Here is a 16,397-nt window from a genome sequence, read left to right on the forward strand (position 1 = left end):
CACACACACACACTGGGCCAACAGAGGAGCACCTTCTCTAATAAGAGAAGTTCCGACAGCTTCGGTCTCGCATGGACCGCTACAGGAAATCAATCCTACCCCAGGCAATAAACCTCTTTAACACGTCATCACTGGGTGCTAGATAGGCTCAGACACCACAATCACAATAATAATAATAATAATAATAATAATAATATTAATAAGACTCTGAGACTCCACAATACTGCACATAAGTGCAACCTGCACAATTGGCTTATTTACACATTTATCATACTATTTAAGCAGTTGCACATTTTTGTATATATTATTCCTATTATGATTTCATGTATATTGTATGTGTTTATGTTGTATCCTAGTGTTTCTTTTATATTTATATTCTGTGCTGTGTGACTGATGTTGCTGCTGTAACACTAATTTACCATTTTATTGGATTAAATCTATCTGTAATTATCTAAATATGACATTCTTCTTATTATTATTAGTAGTAGTAGTAGTAGTAGTAGTAGTAGTAGTAGTATTCTTTTTCAAAATTTAAAATCCAGTTTTTTCCAGGCCTACACACATAGGGGCCTACAGGGTTTTTGTTATTACCATTAGAAAAAATACATTTCCCGTCGGCAACCACGTTACGCAATGCTTGCACTACTTCCTGTAAACAGAATACAAAATAAGAGAATTTCCGCAGATCGTTTGCAATCGCCGCCATGAAATCCTACTCGCGGCTTTTATTTTGAAATCGGGGTCATTCCTCCGCGTTTCGTCGCCTGTGAACCGGGGTAGGAGCGGCAGTGGTCCCGTATGAACGCTAGGCTTTAGGCAGGTAAGTCCCCCGAGATGAGGCTCCGTTTGGCCGGGGCCGTGCTGCTGTCGGCGGCCGCCTACTACGTCTACCTGCCGCTACCGAGCGGCGTGAGCGAGCCGTGGAAGCTCATGCTGCTGGACGCGCTGTTCCGGAGCTTCATGCAGGCGGTAAGGTCTGGAGGATGCCCTGACAGGAGAGCCCTGCAGGGGGGGGGGGGCAGGTTCATGTGAGGGGAGAGAGTCCTCAGAGTTAAATAATAAGAGCTAAATAACAAGAGAAGTTTTGGAGTATTCTGAAATGACAGTAGGAGAGAGTCATGTGACAATATCAGTAGGCTAGTACATGATAATAGTAATATAGATAATTTGTAGAACAGCATAACGTAGAGAAGGGGTAAAGTAGAATTTGATATTATAAATATCATTAAACTATAAGATGAACAACAGATCAAAATAAAATGAGAAGAAAATGAAACATCTGAATGCAGAGTAAGATAAAGATATCCCACAACAGAACAGTACTGTGGCATATAGTCCATGAGCCAGGGCCCCAAATATTATAATACTATAATACTATAATATACTATAAACATTCAGTTTACTGTCACAAAGGAGTTAAGAAACTGAAAAAAGTTCACATTTAAGAAGCTTTTTGGTACTTTTTGGTCATAAAACTATCAAATAGTTGACGGTTAATTGATTATTATTTCCAGTTCTGGTGCAGAACAGTGTTGGTATTAAGATTCTATTATTTACCATTTTCCAACAGTGTATAAACAACTAATTGGAGAAAAATATAACCGACTGATTATTATGCAATTAAAATAAATTGTTAAAATAGAAAATAATCTAATGGAGCACAACTGTAGAAAATAGAGTACATTAATAACTATTAATAAATTACCGGAAGCAATGAATAAACCATTTAAAAACAGATTGAATTATCTGGAAAATGGTCCGTAACAAAGCCAAAATCTTTGGAAGTGTTTCTAAGGCTTTGGAAAAGTTGATATCTTGAACATATCTTGTTTATTAATAGGAAACCAGGTGAGCAGCATGTAGCAGGTAAACATGTAATGTGTAATAAATGATGGCGATTGGACGAACAAAGACGGTGAAATGCAGTGTGTGTCCAACCAGAAGTGCAAAAAAACAGAAAAGTGCTACTATGTGATACTCAAGTATAGACCGAAAATAACTATATCGCAGTGTTGTAAAGGCAAAGTGACCTTTGACCCTTTGACCCCACATTGCCTTTGTGTGCACGTGTCAGAGCTGCTGATCCTCCTGAAGAACCCGTCAGTATTAACAGAGTTAAGCTGCTCTCAGCGTCACAGCTGCAGGGATTCTCACGCGTCACCGTGGAACAACAAGTTAAACAAGTTTAAATGCTCTTTCTTTCACCTCGGCACTGCCTTCCAACGCCTTCCAATGACAGGAAGAGATTTAAAAACAAATATAGAACAAGTGGAAAGTTTTAGGGTAAAACGTTACTTTTTAAAAAAAATCTAATTATTGATCCCCAATGGGGAAATTACAATTTACACTCTGTGTCCACACTTTGTTAGTAATCACACATAGTCCTGAACTACACACACACACACACACACACACATGCTCAGGATCTGTACTTGCACTAATGGAGAGTTGTCAGAGTGTGTGGGGGGGGGGGGTCAGCCAGCTGAACCAGCGCCCTGAGCGGTTGGGGGGGGGTAAGGTGCCTTGCTCAACAGCACCTGGCAGTGCCCAGGAGGTGAAGGGGCATCTCTCCAGCCACCAATCCACACTCCTTACTTTTTTGGTCCATACGGGGACTTGAACCAGCGACCCTCCGGTTCCCGACCCAACTCCCTACGGACTGAGCTACGTTAACATGTATTTGTACTTCAGGTTGTCTATTTGTGTCTGGAGATTGGATTTCTCCTAAATTCACCAAAAGTTTGCATTGGATAATTCCTCATTTGCATATTTAAACATAACATTTTCAGAATATTTGTGATACACAAGATTAATGTCAGTAATCAGCTGGGGAAGTTTCAGGCTTCTGTTAGTTAAAAATGGTTCACCGTATTCACATGTAGTCTTTAACCCTCGTGTTGTCCTATGTTAATGTTCTTTATAACTTCCCAAAATAACATGATTGATTCAAAACAATGTTTTTTGGCAAGGACACATCTCTACTTTCATAAATTTTGGGGCGTCTTATTCAATTTTATAGCATTGTAAAACAAATGGAAGTGTTTTTGAAAAGTAAAAGTTGACATATTCCAGTCTGTGATTATCATCAACATCCATTCCTTTAATTTTAGTCTCAATAATTCCTATTTTCTGCTTTTCTAACCCAAACATTAGGTATAATTTCCTATAAATGATGTTTATTGACCATAAATTCCAAAAAACAATAAGTTAATGTTACAAAGTATAGAAAATGTCAAAAATAATGAAAAAAAGTGTTGAAAGAAAGGTACAAAAATGTGAGAAAAAGTTAAAACCATTGATAAAAAGCCTTTTTATTAAAAGTGTTTATTTTCAATTCTGACGGGAAGACAACACAAGGTTTAAAATGAATTTCTCAATCCATATCTTTAAAGGTTAGAACTCTCCTTTCCACTTTTCTTATCTAACATCATATTCTGAAGGTTTTTACTGAGGGGGATGTTCAGATATGGTTCAGCGCCTGATTTATACAACATTATATAGCTGAAAAAATGGAGAAAAGAGATTTTTTAAAGGCTGTTGTTGACAGTATATTCTGATTTATAGAGTGATGAAAAGAGATATCCTAAAATCGGTTGATTTAAAAAAACTTCAACAAAATAAAGTATTTGGAATCTGGCTTTAACCAATGTTCACATTCCTGTTCTGTAAATGTATGCAAATTAGCACATATTTAGCCAGATAATGCCTCATTTGCATATTTCAACATAACATTACAAAAAACTTGTAGTATAAAAAAAAAGGTCTTAATGTGAGAAATCAGCTGGAGAAGTTTTAATGTTTCATCCTGTTACCCTGCTGAGACTCCCAATAATTTCTTCAAGTCTCTTGGACACAAATCTACGGAAGAGGATTAGGGTCACTGGTGAAAGTCTGACTTTAGTCTGAGAATAATGTAAGAATTCAGATTTTATTCTCAGAATTCTGACTTTTTTTCTCAGAATTCTGACTTTTTTTCTCAGAATTCTGATTTTATTCTCAGAATTCTGACTTTTTTAGATTCTGAGATTAAAGTCAGAATTCTGAGATTAAAGTCAGAACTCACATACATTTTTCACCATTGGCCCTTGTCCACTTCCATACAAATCTTTTTTAACTGCTCATTAATGTTCTTTGAATTGGCTCGTTGTTGAAATGTGATATATAAACAAAAGCAGCCTTGCCTAAAGACTTCATTTGTATCAGTACAGTTTGGATTTCTGTCATTACCCAGGATTCAGAACCGTGTAACAGCGGCCATGTTTGTGTCTGCAGAGCGACGTGGCTCACGCGCTGGGTGTGTGCCACAGGGTGCACCTGTTGAACCAGTTGATGTCCTGGGTGGAGGACGTCGAGGCTCGCTCCTGCTCCGCCGTGCACGTGGCCGACTCCACGCTGGGGGGCGTGCCCGCCCGGGTCTTCCAGCCGAAGGGGGGGAAGCAGCTGAAGAGGGGAGTCATATATTTCCACGGTGGAGGATGGGCGCTGGGCAGCGGGCGTGAGTGTTGATTTGTAAACTGACAGCTGCAGAAAAGGAGGACAAGTCATCCCTGTATTAAACTGATATGATATATAACACGTACATTATTGTTGACATGATGTCAGTGTGACTTACTGAGTCTACTTCGCAGGGATGCGATCATACGACCGTCTTTGTCGGAAAATGGCCGAGGAGCTGGACTCTGTCATCATGTCTGTGGAGTAAGTGTCACATAACAGCAAAACCAATGCGTCAATTAATCTATTAGTGATTATATAACGGCAAATGTTGCCAAAAATAGACAAATAGTTGTCGATTTCTTAGTTTTTAATTTGACTAAAATTGGAGATTAAAGTTTACAAAACAAGAGAAAAACTGACCTTGGAAAATAAGAAAAGGAGTCCAGCTCTCATGGAGGTGGTTGAGCCAGTGAAAGCAGGGAGATGTGACTGAAATCTCCGTAAAAAAGCAAGTGGACCTTTAGATAAGATTTCTCTTTTGAAAAAGGAGAAAATCTGAATTTAAAAATGAAAATTTGGACTTTATGAATGACTTTCATGGGGTCGGGCAGCCAAACATACTTCCTTTTTGTCAATTTCTGCCATTTTTTTTTTTTTTTTTTAAGATTACTTATTTGGGCTTTTCCACCTATAATTTTTGACAGGACATTTAAGTGAGAAGGGGGGGGTACATGCAGGAAATCATCACAGGTCGAATTTAAACCCTCGACCTCCGCGTCAAGGCATAAACGTCTCAGTACATGTGCGCCGGCTCTACCGCTGAACCAACCCGGCCACAACTTTTGTTTTAACTATGTTCCATTTATAATAATAAATTATAGATCATTTTTGTTTAATTTATGAAAACATAAACTTCGGTGTAGTTGCCGCAAATATTCACAGTAACTTGAACAGTATCTACTTACATCAGAGTTCAAATTAAACTTTGGGACATAAAATCTGAAGGAAAATCCATTTAAACAAATCAGTGAATTTCAGTATCATTGAAGCCTTTTCTAAACAGCTAGGCTGAGGAAAAAACACTGCTCTGGCTTTTAGTCTTGTTTCAAAGTGTTATGTGTGTTATAAAGTGTTATAATGTCTTCCTGATGCCGTAGTTACCGTCTCGCTCCAGAGGCCGTGTTCCCAGACCAGTACCATGATGCGTTAGCGGCGTCGCGGGCCTTCCTGTCGGCTCAGGTGTTAGAGCGCTACAGCATCGATCCGGAGAGGGTGTGTGTGTCCGGTGACAGCTCCGGGGGAAACCTGGCTGCCGCTGTGGCGCAGGAGGTAGAGAAGCAAAACACACACACACACACACACACACACAAGCATTGATACACTTCATCTAAAAGCATAACAGAGGTAAGCAGTCATTTTTCATGTTTTCCATTCAATGCATTGATAGCGTCATGGCAACTTTGGAGAGCGAGCGTTGAGTTGCCCGCTTCTCATTTGCATAAAGTTGCATCCAGGCTACTTTATGCAAATCAGGGGCATCCAGATCCACCTGCTGCCTCTTAAAATCTTTTAAACTGACCGTAGTCAATCTAAAATGAAGACAGATTCAGCAGCTGCAGCTTATTTCTTGTATAAATTGTTGTTTTCTGAAACAATTTTTCCTTTCTTTTTTGTAAAATAAGCTTTTGGTCTGGGAGCAGACAGCCCACGAGTGAAGGGCCCGTCCAATCAGGTGCAGCCATCGCCGTTGCAGGAAGCTGTAGTCTGTTTTCTTGTCAGTAATCATTGAAGTGTAATTGATATCTGCTAGTGGAGAGCTCATCAAGCGTGAAATGCAGGGAAGCGAGGCCAACCCGAGAGAAGAATTGAGCTAGGAGCTGCTGGAAGTGATCCGGTCTGTAAAATATAGTCTTAACCTGTCTTACCTGTCGGTTTGGTAAAGTCTCGTAGCAGTTCAAAACCGGCTCAAAATGCGGGCTAGTTCAGTTTCTAGCACTCCAGGAATGCCATTAGTTAGAAAGTTTAGAGAAACATTATACCTGAGAGGGATTTCACACTCTGACAACATGACAGGTAGGGGTGAAACACCAAATGATTGGAAGAAGGAAGATAAAAGGGCACCATTTGTGGAATTTTAATTATTATTTTCATCACACAGAGCGTCACCAACTTGTCTAATAAAAGACAAACACACACACCATCAGAATTTAAAAGATGCTGTAATCACTGACACAAAGTTATCAGCCTTTTCAGTTTAAAACCAAACTATTGTGTATCAGAAGAACTCATATCTGCTGAATCTGAAACCTGACTGTGTCCACAGCTCGGCTCAGATGACAGTCTCACGGTGAAGTTTAAGGTCCAGGCGCTGATCAACCCGGTGCTGCAGGCGCTCGACTTCTACACGCCGTCCTACCAGCAGAACCAGGCCGTGCCCATCCTCTACAGGCCCGTCATGGCTCGTTTCTGGCTGGAGTACCTGGGCGCCGACACGTCCCTGGAGACCCTCCTGCTCGCCAACAACCACAGCTCCCTGGACCAGCCGGCCATCAGCGGCAGCACCCGGTCCAAGCTGGACTGGACCGGTTTGCTCCCGGCCAAACGCAGGAAGCACTATCGTCCGGTTGTGAAAGAGACGGGATCGCCGGGGGTGATGGGGAAGGTACCGCAGCTGATGGACGTGAGGGCGGCACCGCTGCTGGCGGACCAGGAGGTTCTGGGTAGGACGCCTAAAGCCTACGTGATGACTTGTGAGTTTGACGTGCTGAGGGATGACGGGTTGATGTACGTCAGACGACTGCAGAGCGCCGGCGTCGCGGTGACCAACGATCACTACGAGGACGGTTTCCATGCCTGCATGGTGTTCGCGTACCTGCCGGTGATGTCTAGCGTGGGCCAGAGGAGCATGAACAACTACATCCGCTGGCTGGACCAGAATCTGTAGACAAACTCAGCGCTCCAGATCCTCGTCAGCCGGTTGTCTGTGGCACCAAAGATGGACCGGAGCAGAAAGTCTGGTACGTGAGAGATCCTTGTTAGATCTTCGATGATGAGAAAAAACCTCTTTGATTATTACAAATATGATCCATGTTAAATCTACTGAGGAAGACACCAGACAGGACAAAATATCAGCTGCTTTATCTGCAAACAGAACCAAGAAATCTAACTTTTTAAATCGGCTTTTTACCAACGTGTACGTGCAGACAAGCAGCTGTGAGGATTCATTCCTTGTGGCAGCAATAGAGGCAGTGACATTTCCTTTTTACTGTGCGGGACTCTCACACCTCCTTAAAACGGACTAACAAGTCTGTTCGCTGGTTACTGATTGGCCACCACAAGGTGATGTTGGGTTGCGTTTCTCCAAAAGTTGAGTCGGTCTCAATTTACCACCGCTGCAGTTTGGTTTGGCTCCTCTCTGCAGCCGTCACCACCGCGGCCTAAATGCACCACACCAATACAAAATGAATGGGAAGACCTGTGTGTTCGCCCATCTATCTGATGACCACATGAGTGTGTGTGAACACAGCCTCATTGTTCACATACTCGCTTGCGACTGTGTGTGTACCTGCAGGATTCAAATTTCTATCCTCTAGGGGGCCAAATCGTTCCTGACAGACACCAGGAAACCTTTCTTGAGAACGTCTGCCACGATGTGCATTCAAACGGGCTTTTAAAAGCAAATACATCAATTCATTTCACTCAAATGTCACCGGGTCAAACAGACCACAAAGCATCTTCACTGAGTCCTGAAACCAACACATTTCTCATCAAAGGTAACCAGTGAAAGTTACATTATGTGGAAGGCAAAGGCGTTTTTGGGGAAAATGATAGTGTACTTACGGCTCGTTATTTTCTTTTAAAAGAGAAATGTATGTAATGGCTTTAATGTGAGGCCCTCGGCTGAAAATCCCGCCTACACTGAGGGGGTGTTATCTGAAGTAGGAAACTAAAAGAGAAGTACTGGAAACAAAACAACGAGTCAGGTCGAGCAGAGCCGAACCACACAGTGGAAACACGATATTAGTGGACTGGAGCAGGACAACATCCAATAACTTCTGGGGAAATAAATTAACATCAAAAATGTAGAAGAAGAAAACTCCAGTATCTTTTTGTAAAATGAAGAACCTTAAATATTCTTCCTGACAAACTCCTAATCCGATTACTTTTAAAGGTGAAAGTCACTCCGAAGTTCATCTTTTATTCTTTTATGATGCACTGGGACGCTGAAACTGTCTGTTCTGTGTGTATGTATGTAAGTATGCCAAAGTTCACAGCTGTGTATACTCACTGGATTGTGCAATATTTTATGTTTAAACGCCGTTCTCTGTAACTTCACCCTCTGATGACCACTGTACTGCACGGCCAATGCAATCATGATGATGATAATGTGACAAATATGCAAGATTTACTGCATCCCCCCAAGAAAAGAAATCCCAAATGGACTCTCATATCTCATTTATATACATGTAGATCATTTATAAATAAGATATATACATTTAAAAACAGCAACAGGGATTACAGAGAAAGACTTCAGAATGTTAAAAAAGTGGTATAATTGTATTGCTGAATGTGAAACTTCACATTGAATTCTTTAATATTGTATAAATAGGTTTTAATATAAGCAGGGGTTATGCAACAGGTTGTTTCAGCCAAAGCAGAGACACCAAACGGGCCCCAAATGTCCTCTGGCAGCACTGATACATCCCATAACTGTTTTATTGGCTTGTGACAACTCAAGTTTTATGCTGGGAGCAGGATCCCAATATTGTTTTGTTTTTTTAATAATGTGCTTTATGTGTGTTTTAATGTGGGGATTTATTGCAGAGGGGATCTTTCTGTCGGTTCACATTACACTCCTGTTTTTACTGTTAAAGCGAGGACAGGAAGTGCTGCAGGAGACGTTAGCTCAGCAGCACCTGAGGGCTGGGAGCTCTGGCGGCCATGTTGGAGGTCCTCAGCTTTTAATAGGGAATTTGGCATTTGGTATAAGAGTTCAGCTTAAAGCAAGTGTGAGTGTTTGTTTAGCCACAATAAGCTAAAAATAAGTATATTAAAATATATATATAAAAAAAAACTCAACATTGTATGTATTAATGATAATATGTGGTAGCTATGTATAGTGCTGCTGATTTGTTGTGAATATAAAATGAAATATTCTCAAAATATGTTATTGTGATTAAAAATGTATTTTTTTCTAACCCAAATATGTTTCTGTCTTAAGAAAAAAGCATATGTAAATGTATCACATGAAGAGCATGAATGATTAGTTGATTAATCGATTAGTTGACAGCAATGTTTGAGTCACTTCAACAACAAAAAAGTAAAGAAATCGCCCACTTTACTGTGTTTAAAATCATTGTGAATTGAATATTTTGGAGTTTTCTGACATTTTTAGAGTCAGTGATTAATAGAGAAATCCATCAGCGCATTATTCAATAATAAAAAAATTTAAATCTCACCACAAGGTCCATTCAGTAGCGGTTCTGGAGCGATCAGCACGTGACATTTGCCCGGCTGTAGATTTTGTTTCTGAGCTCTTGAAGGACGTTGTTGACCACGTTGACTTTAAAACTAAAGTTTAAAGAAAAAATGGTGGTTAGTTGCAGCCCTAATCACACAGGTAACACCAGTTTACATGTGGAGAATTCAGACACAACACGCTCAACTCACACTTAGGCTTTGAAGACCGGATCCTTGATGTGTAGAAGAAGTTCAGGTTTTTTATATTGTCCCATAGACACCATGCAGTGCACAGCAAAACAATACTGACTAGAGCCATTTTTGGACACATGCAGAGCAACAATAAGCAAAAGGACATAAATAAAACCCAACAATCATAACAGAGAGAGATGCAGACAAGTTAGTAAAATGGTGGTATGACACCACAAACACACAAGCCAGCACAACATCTAGAGAAGATGTAATACCAGAGTTATAAAGAAGAGACACCATGCAGAGCTGACTCTCTGACCATGAGCATGGGACCGGGTAGCAGCAGGTTAGCCAGTAATAACAATAATCATACAATTTGCATTTAAATGCTTTTTTTTTTACATCATCTACATCTAGTACTGTGCAAAGGTTTTAGGCTGGTGTGAAAAAATGCTGTAAACTTAGAACGCTCTTAAAAATGGAAGTGCTAATAGTTTATTTTTATCAATTAATAAAATGTAAGAAATGAACAGAATAGGAATCTAAATCTAATCTAATATTTGGTGTCACCCCCCTTTTCCTCCAACAAAGCACCACTTCTTCTCGGTACACTTTCACTCAGTTGTTGAAGGAACCCGGCCCGTAGGTTGTTCCCAACATCTCGAAGAACTAACCCCAGATCTTCTGTGGGTGTAGGCTTCCTCAAATCCTTTGGTCTCCATGATGTTGAGATCAGGGCTCTTTGGGGGGGGCCATGCCATCACTTCCAAGAGTTGTTCCAACTTGTTCTTCTTTACACTGAAGATAGTTCTTAATGACCTTGGCTGTATGTATGTTTGCTGCAGAATTACTTTGGGACCAATCATACGCCTCCCTGAAGGTATTGCATGATGGATAAGCATCTTTCTGTATATCTCAGCCTTTAGGAACCCATTACTCCCGACCTAATCTCCAACTCCATTTGCAGAAATGCAGCCCCAAACTTGCAAGGGACCTCCACCATGGTTCCCTGTTGCCTGCAGACACTCATTATTCTACCGGTCTCCAGCCCTTCAGCGATTAAACTGCCTTCTGCTACAGATAAATATTTCAGTATTACCAGAGCACCTGCTGCAGTTTTCTCAATTCCTACGTATGTTTCTGTGCATAGTGTTGTCTCTTGGCCTTGTTTCTCTGTCGGAGGTCTAGCTTTTAGGCTGCAACTCTTCCATGAAGACCACTTCTGGCCACACTACCTGGTCCCACCGGTTTCTGCCGGTTCTAAGCTGATGTCCCTGCTTGACATCTTCCCATTTCGAAGGGAAATAAGCGTGATGTGTTTTTCATCACTGCACTACGTTCCCTGGGCCGACCCCTGCGTCTACGATCCTCATCGTTTCCCGTCTTTTTACAAGCGTACCTGTAAGAACTGATGCTGGTTTGAAGGCAAAGGATAGTAACACCAAATATTCATGGGATTTACATTTTTATTTTGTTTGCTCATTTTGCTTTTTGTAAATTGATAAAAATAAACCATTTATTTTTATATTTTTGAAAGCATTCTTAGTTTACAGCATTTAGTTTCACACCTGCCTAGGACGCGTGCACAGCACTGGTTATTTCTGTGTTTATTTGTCACAATATGAGGTTAGGTAAGGGTTAGGACAGGTATTTAAAAAAATGGGTATTCCTTATTGATTATTAAATTACAATTGATTGTTACTATTTATAATAATTAGGTATTCACGTACAGTACAACTATTAGGATCATTTGTTAATATGGGTATTAAATATATTGCATTTCTTAATAACAATGCTGTTAGTAAATTAAAGTTTCATTATAACTCTAACTATGCTTTTCATTCTGTATTAAAAATACAGATTGATAGATTGAGATTTGTTTTGAACATGTAAAAGTAACTAAATAATAATAGTGTATTATGTCACTTTTTTACAATTCTTTGTAATTAAAAACTAAAACAATTAAATGTTTAATTAATAACTAAGTTATGTATTCCCAGTGGTATTAAGAATACATAATCCTTTCAAATACGTGCACATTTCAGGTGTGTTCTTTCTGGTCAAATTTCAGAATAAAAGCCCGACACATGCAGGAGATGGCGCCAAAATCCTCAACCCGAACACACCGGCCAATAGTCAGTAATTCATCTGTTAAAAATAAATGTAGATATTGTTTTTTATCATCACATGGATCATGTTTTTTATTCTCTTTGTTCTTATTTTAATCTTAAAGATTTATGGACACCATAACCTTTTATGTTTTTTTTCTGAGATGGATTTATAATTCAATTGATTTTTAATCTGTGGACAAAGGCGGTTGCTTTTGATTTATGCGTGTGAGCCGTGATATTGGAGTGTAATAAAAAGCACTTACAGAGCAACGGACCTTCTCCGTCTGTCTGAAAACTGGTTCAACGTGGCTTCCTCACCTCCTCGCTGGATATCAATGACTTGGCTTTCTGTTTCTTCTTTTCATCCTCTTCTTTGCACAAACACTCGCCCTTCAGGTCAAAGCCTGCAGAGAGACCGAAAGCAAACCCATCCCGATGAGTGCGTGACAGAATGCAACGCGGCCTGTCAGATCATGTTATCGTGAGAGTTGAGCTGCAACCTTCCCCCGAGAGACTGGTCTGTTTGTTTCTGCATTATCAAACCTGCATCTGGAGCGCCACAGGGCACGCTAAGTGTTTGTCTGCTCAGCTCTAACAGGCTTGATTAGCGTGTGATTGCCCATCAGGACTTCATTACCCCAGTAAGTAAGTGAGTAAGAAAGTGTGTGTGTGTGTGTGTGTGTGTGTGTCAGTGAAGCAACAGTCAGCCTGCAACACTGCAGCCGGCTGCCAAACAGGTCGCACGACTGAGTGAAAGTTCTGTACAAGTAGTCACTCAACAATTGTTATTTCCCCAACCACTTAGGCAAGGCAAGGCAATGCAAGGCAAGGCAGCTTTATCTGTAGAGCACATTTCAGCAACAGGGCAATTCAAAGTGCTTTACATAAAATCAGTTAAACAGATAAAACGCAAGTACAAACAGTTAAAAATCATAAGCATCAAAACCCGATAAAACACATGAATAGACAGTAAAAAACAGAATAGGAGTGACTTTCTCTGACTTTCTCTGGTATTATTTGACTTTCTCTGTAATAATTATCTGACTTTCTCTGTATTAATTATCTGACTTTCTCTATATTAATTATCTGACTTTCTCTATATTAATTATCTGACTTTCTCTGTATTAATTATCTGACTTTCTCTGTAAACTTGAGACTACCTTTCACACTAAATAGTCAATGTTAGTGCTATCCTTCGTGATCCCCATCTTAATCCCCATCAAAGTCACACAGCAGAGCGGAAACCTTATGCCTGCATGCGCTCATGCACAATTCAAGATGGTAGAAGTCCTGTGAGACTTGTTGATCTGTTTCCAATTGCTAACAGGCTACAAGGACATGCATAGCACAATGCGTTAAACGGACACACGTGGAGCAGAACATCTTCTCAAGTCTCCAAACGTCTAAACACATTTTCTGCTATACACACATTTTGCAATTGAAAATGGCACTTTTTAAAAGCACTGAACACAGTTCTTTGAAGAATCTTCTACCATGTGAACTATTTTAGTATTATGGCAAAGCATACAAAAGATGAGAGTGCTTTTCATTATGTCCAGCAAAGCTGCAGAGAATTAATACAGATTGGTTAGACAGCTACAGAAAGATCTTAGAATACACAAAAAAACAAGTTTTCAATTGGCAGTTTGAATGGTGCTCGTATTCCATCATTTACTGTTAATATAAAACGGTAAAGGCATGGTGATTCTTTTCTGTGTACTAATGACAGTATACTTTAACAAATACTACATCATAGTACTTAGTACATACTAAATACAATTATGTAAGTCAGGAAACTCCTACGAGGTGTAGGCACTGAGACTGTCATGGTTGAAAGTACCGCAGGATATAAAGAAAGAAAACCAGACGTGGAGTCCCCGCCATGTTTCTTCCTAAAGGTTTTTTAGTTAAAAGTTGAAAATGTTGAATTTTTTACAATTACTAAATAAACTATGAAAATGAACAAAGACACACGTAGGACTCCACATAGTTTGGCTTCTGGAGCACTTTAAAAAACATAAATAAGGGCTACAGGACACAATTAATCTGTTGATTATCTTCTGGATGAATAGTTTAGTTTGGTCTAAAAAATTGTCAGAAAATTGTAAAAAAAAAAATAAGAAAATGTGTTTCCCAAACGCCCAAGATGACGTCCTCAAATGTCTTATTTTGTCCATAACGCAAAAGATATTCACTTTACAGTCACAGAATCTAAAATAATTCACATTTAAGAAGCTGGAATCAAAGAAATTGTACTTTCTTAATAAAAACAAAATGTAATCAAACTGAATAACCAATTATTAAAATAGTTGACGATTTATTTAATAGTTCTAAAATAAGGAGCCCCGTGTAGCGAGCTGTGTCCACTGTACTTAATGGCTGTTTAAAACATCACAGGTAATATAGTGAGGGGAAGGTTTGGGAGGTCATTAGCTCTCATTTGGCCTCAGGAGCCCCCCCCCCCCTCCATTTAGGGTCTCGGCCCAGATGGGAGTAAAAACAGAAACTTCATGCCGCTCTTCACTGTTCACACTGATTTAAAACAACATGACTGTGACACATGTGAGAACATAAAATCACTAATAAGACACTTTCAGCTACATAGTGTGTGTGTGTGTGTGTGTGTGTGTGTGTGTGTGGTGTGACCCCATGGAGGCCTGACTACCTCCCTGCCCCCTCTGGTGCTGCTCGTTAATCACAGTGTGATCATTTCTAATGAAAACAGAGGCGCCGGGAGCGAAAAACAAACCGGTGAGAATGTGAAAGGAAAGCCGGAGCGGCGGGGAATTCATGAGGGAGGACTGCGACTAAAGGTCATATTGTTCACTTCTTCCTGACAGGCGCAGAGAGAGAGAGAGAGAGAGAGAGAGAGAGAGAGAGAGAGAGAGAGAGAGAGAGGAGTGTATAGCAATTTGGAAAAATAGTGGTGGAAGGGAGGGTGAGACTGCAAAAGGCAGAAAGAGAGAGAGAGAGATTACTAGGGAGGAAGAAAAACCCACAATGTGGGCCTCAAACTGCACAAGGACACATTCTGTATGTTACACACACACACCCACACCCACACACACACACACACATGATAAGAAAACCACACACACTCTTACCCTACATGGTCAAAAGTATGTGGACACCTGAGCATCACATCTGTCTGCTGCTGCAACAGCCTCCGTTGCAGATGTTTGCTCCCAATCAGCCACCAGAGCATTAGCGAGGTCCAACGCTGATGCTGGGTGATACGATCGGGGTCACAGTAGGTTGAGTAGGTTCCAGAGGTGTTGGATGGTGTTGAGTTCAGGGCCCTGTAGGGATTTCAAAAGCTAGTACATCGTGTTTAACACAGAATACATCCACATCTCTCACGCCACAATCAAAATCCAAGTGTATCCAAGCCGTAAATTCAAGTAAGACCCGACTAATGGCAAGGGGATTGGTAATGCTAATTCAAGACCCCAAATTACTTAATCATTTGCACAAATTTGTTTTCTTCCCACCTTGACACACCCTGGCCTCTTTACAGTTTCATACACACTAACCCGTTTATACAAAATACTTCTCCTGAGTAATTGGGTTAATTTAAGACAATTTCCATCCAGGACCAATGCAGGAACTTGCTGTTTGTGAGTTTCCCTAAAATAAACAACTTCTCTTAACAGTTATTAGCACATAAACAGTGGGGCTTATGCTTGTTAGAGCATCATCATGACTGGATGAATCATTAAGGTGAAGTGTTGCTTAACGTCTAAAATAGACCTTCAACCACGCAAGTTTGGTAGCGAGATCATATGCTTCTCGTGTTCTGGTGCGTTCACACCAAGGCGTTTAAGTAGGAATTTTGCGGCATGGTTACATACAAAGTCAACGCAAAGACGCAAATTAGAAAACGCCTTGGTTTGAACGCACCTTCACGGGTTAATGTCCTGTAACTGTTATCAAGTGTTTTATTAGCCTAAACTTTTACAATCAATAACATGATAAATATAATAATATATAATATAATATAAATTATAATAATAATTATAAATATTATAATATATATAATAATAACAATAAATGATTTGCAATAATTAATACTTTTGCCAACAGAAATCATTGTTGTCATGTGCAGAGTTTTAAAATGTTTGGCATTCAACAATATCAAAGCTGCACACACCCTGGGCACGAGAATATCTCTCTCTCTCTCTCTCTCTCTCTCTCTCT

At 40.1% G+C, this 16,397-nt stretch overlaps 1 protein-coding gene across 1 annotated transcript; it reads left to right on the forward strand.

The window, feature by feature from the left end:
- Nucleotides 1-739: 739 nt before the first annotated feature.
- On the forward strand, nt 740-9,895 carry LOC117937524 (neutral cholesterol ester hydrolase 1-like). The gene is made up of 5 exons (XM_034861548.1): nt 740-969; nt 4,273-4,495; nt 4,629-4,698; nt 5,595-5,766; nt 6,761-9,895. The coding sequence occupies exons 1-5, from the start codon at nt 835-837 to the stop codon at nt 7,379-7,381; spliced, it is 1,221 nt and encodes a 406-aa protein (XP_034717439.1). The 5' UTR covers nt 740-834; the 3' UTR covers nt 7,382-9,895.
- Nucleotides 9,896-16,397: the final 6,502 nt, after the last annotated feature.

The sequence above is a fragment of the Etheostoma cragini genome, chromosome 22 (genome assembly GCF_013103735.1).
Source record: "Etheostoma cragini isolate CJK2018 chromosome 22, CSU_Ecrag_1.0, whole genome shotgun sequence".
Lineage (NCBI taxonomy): Eukaryota > Metazoa > Chordata > Actinopteri > Perciformes > Percidae > Etheostoma > Etheostoma cragini.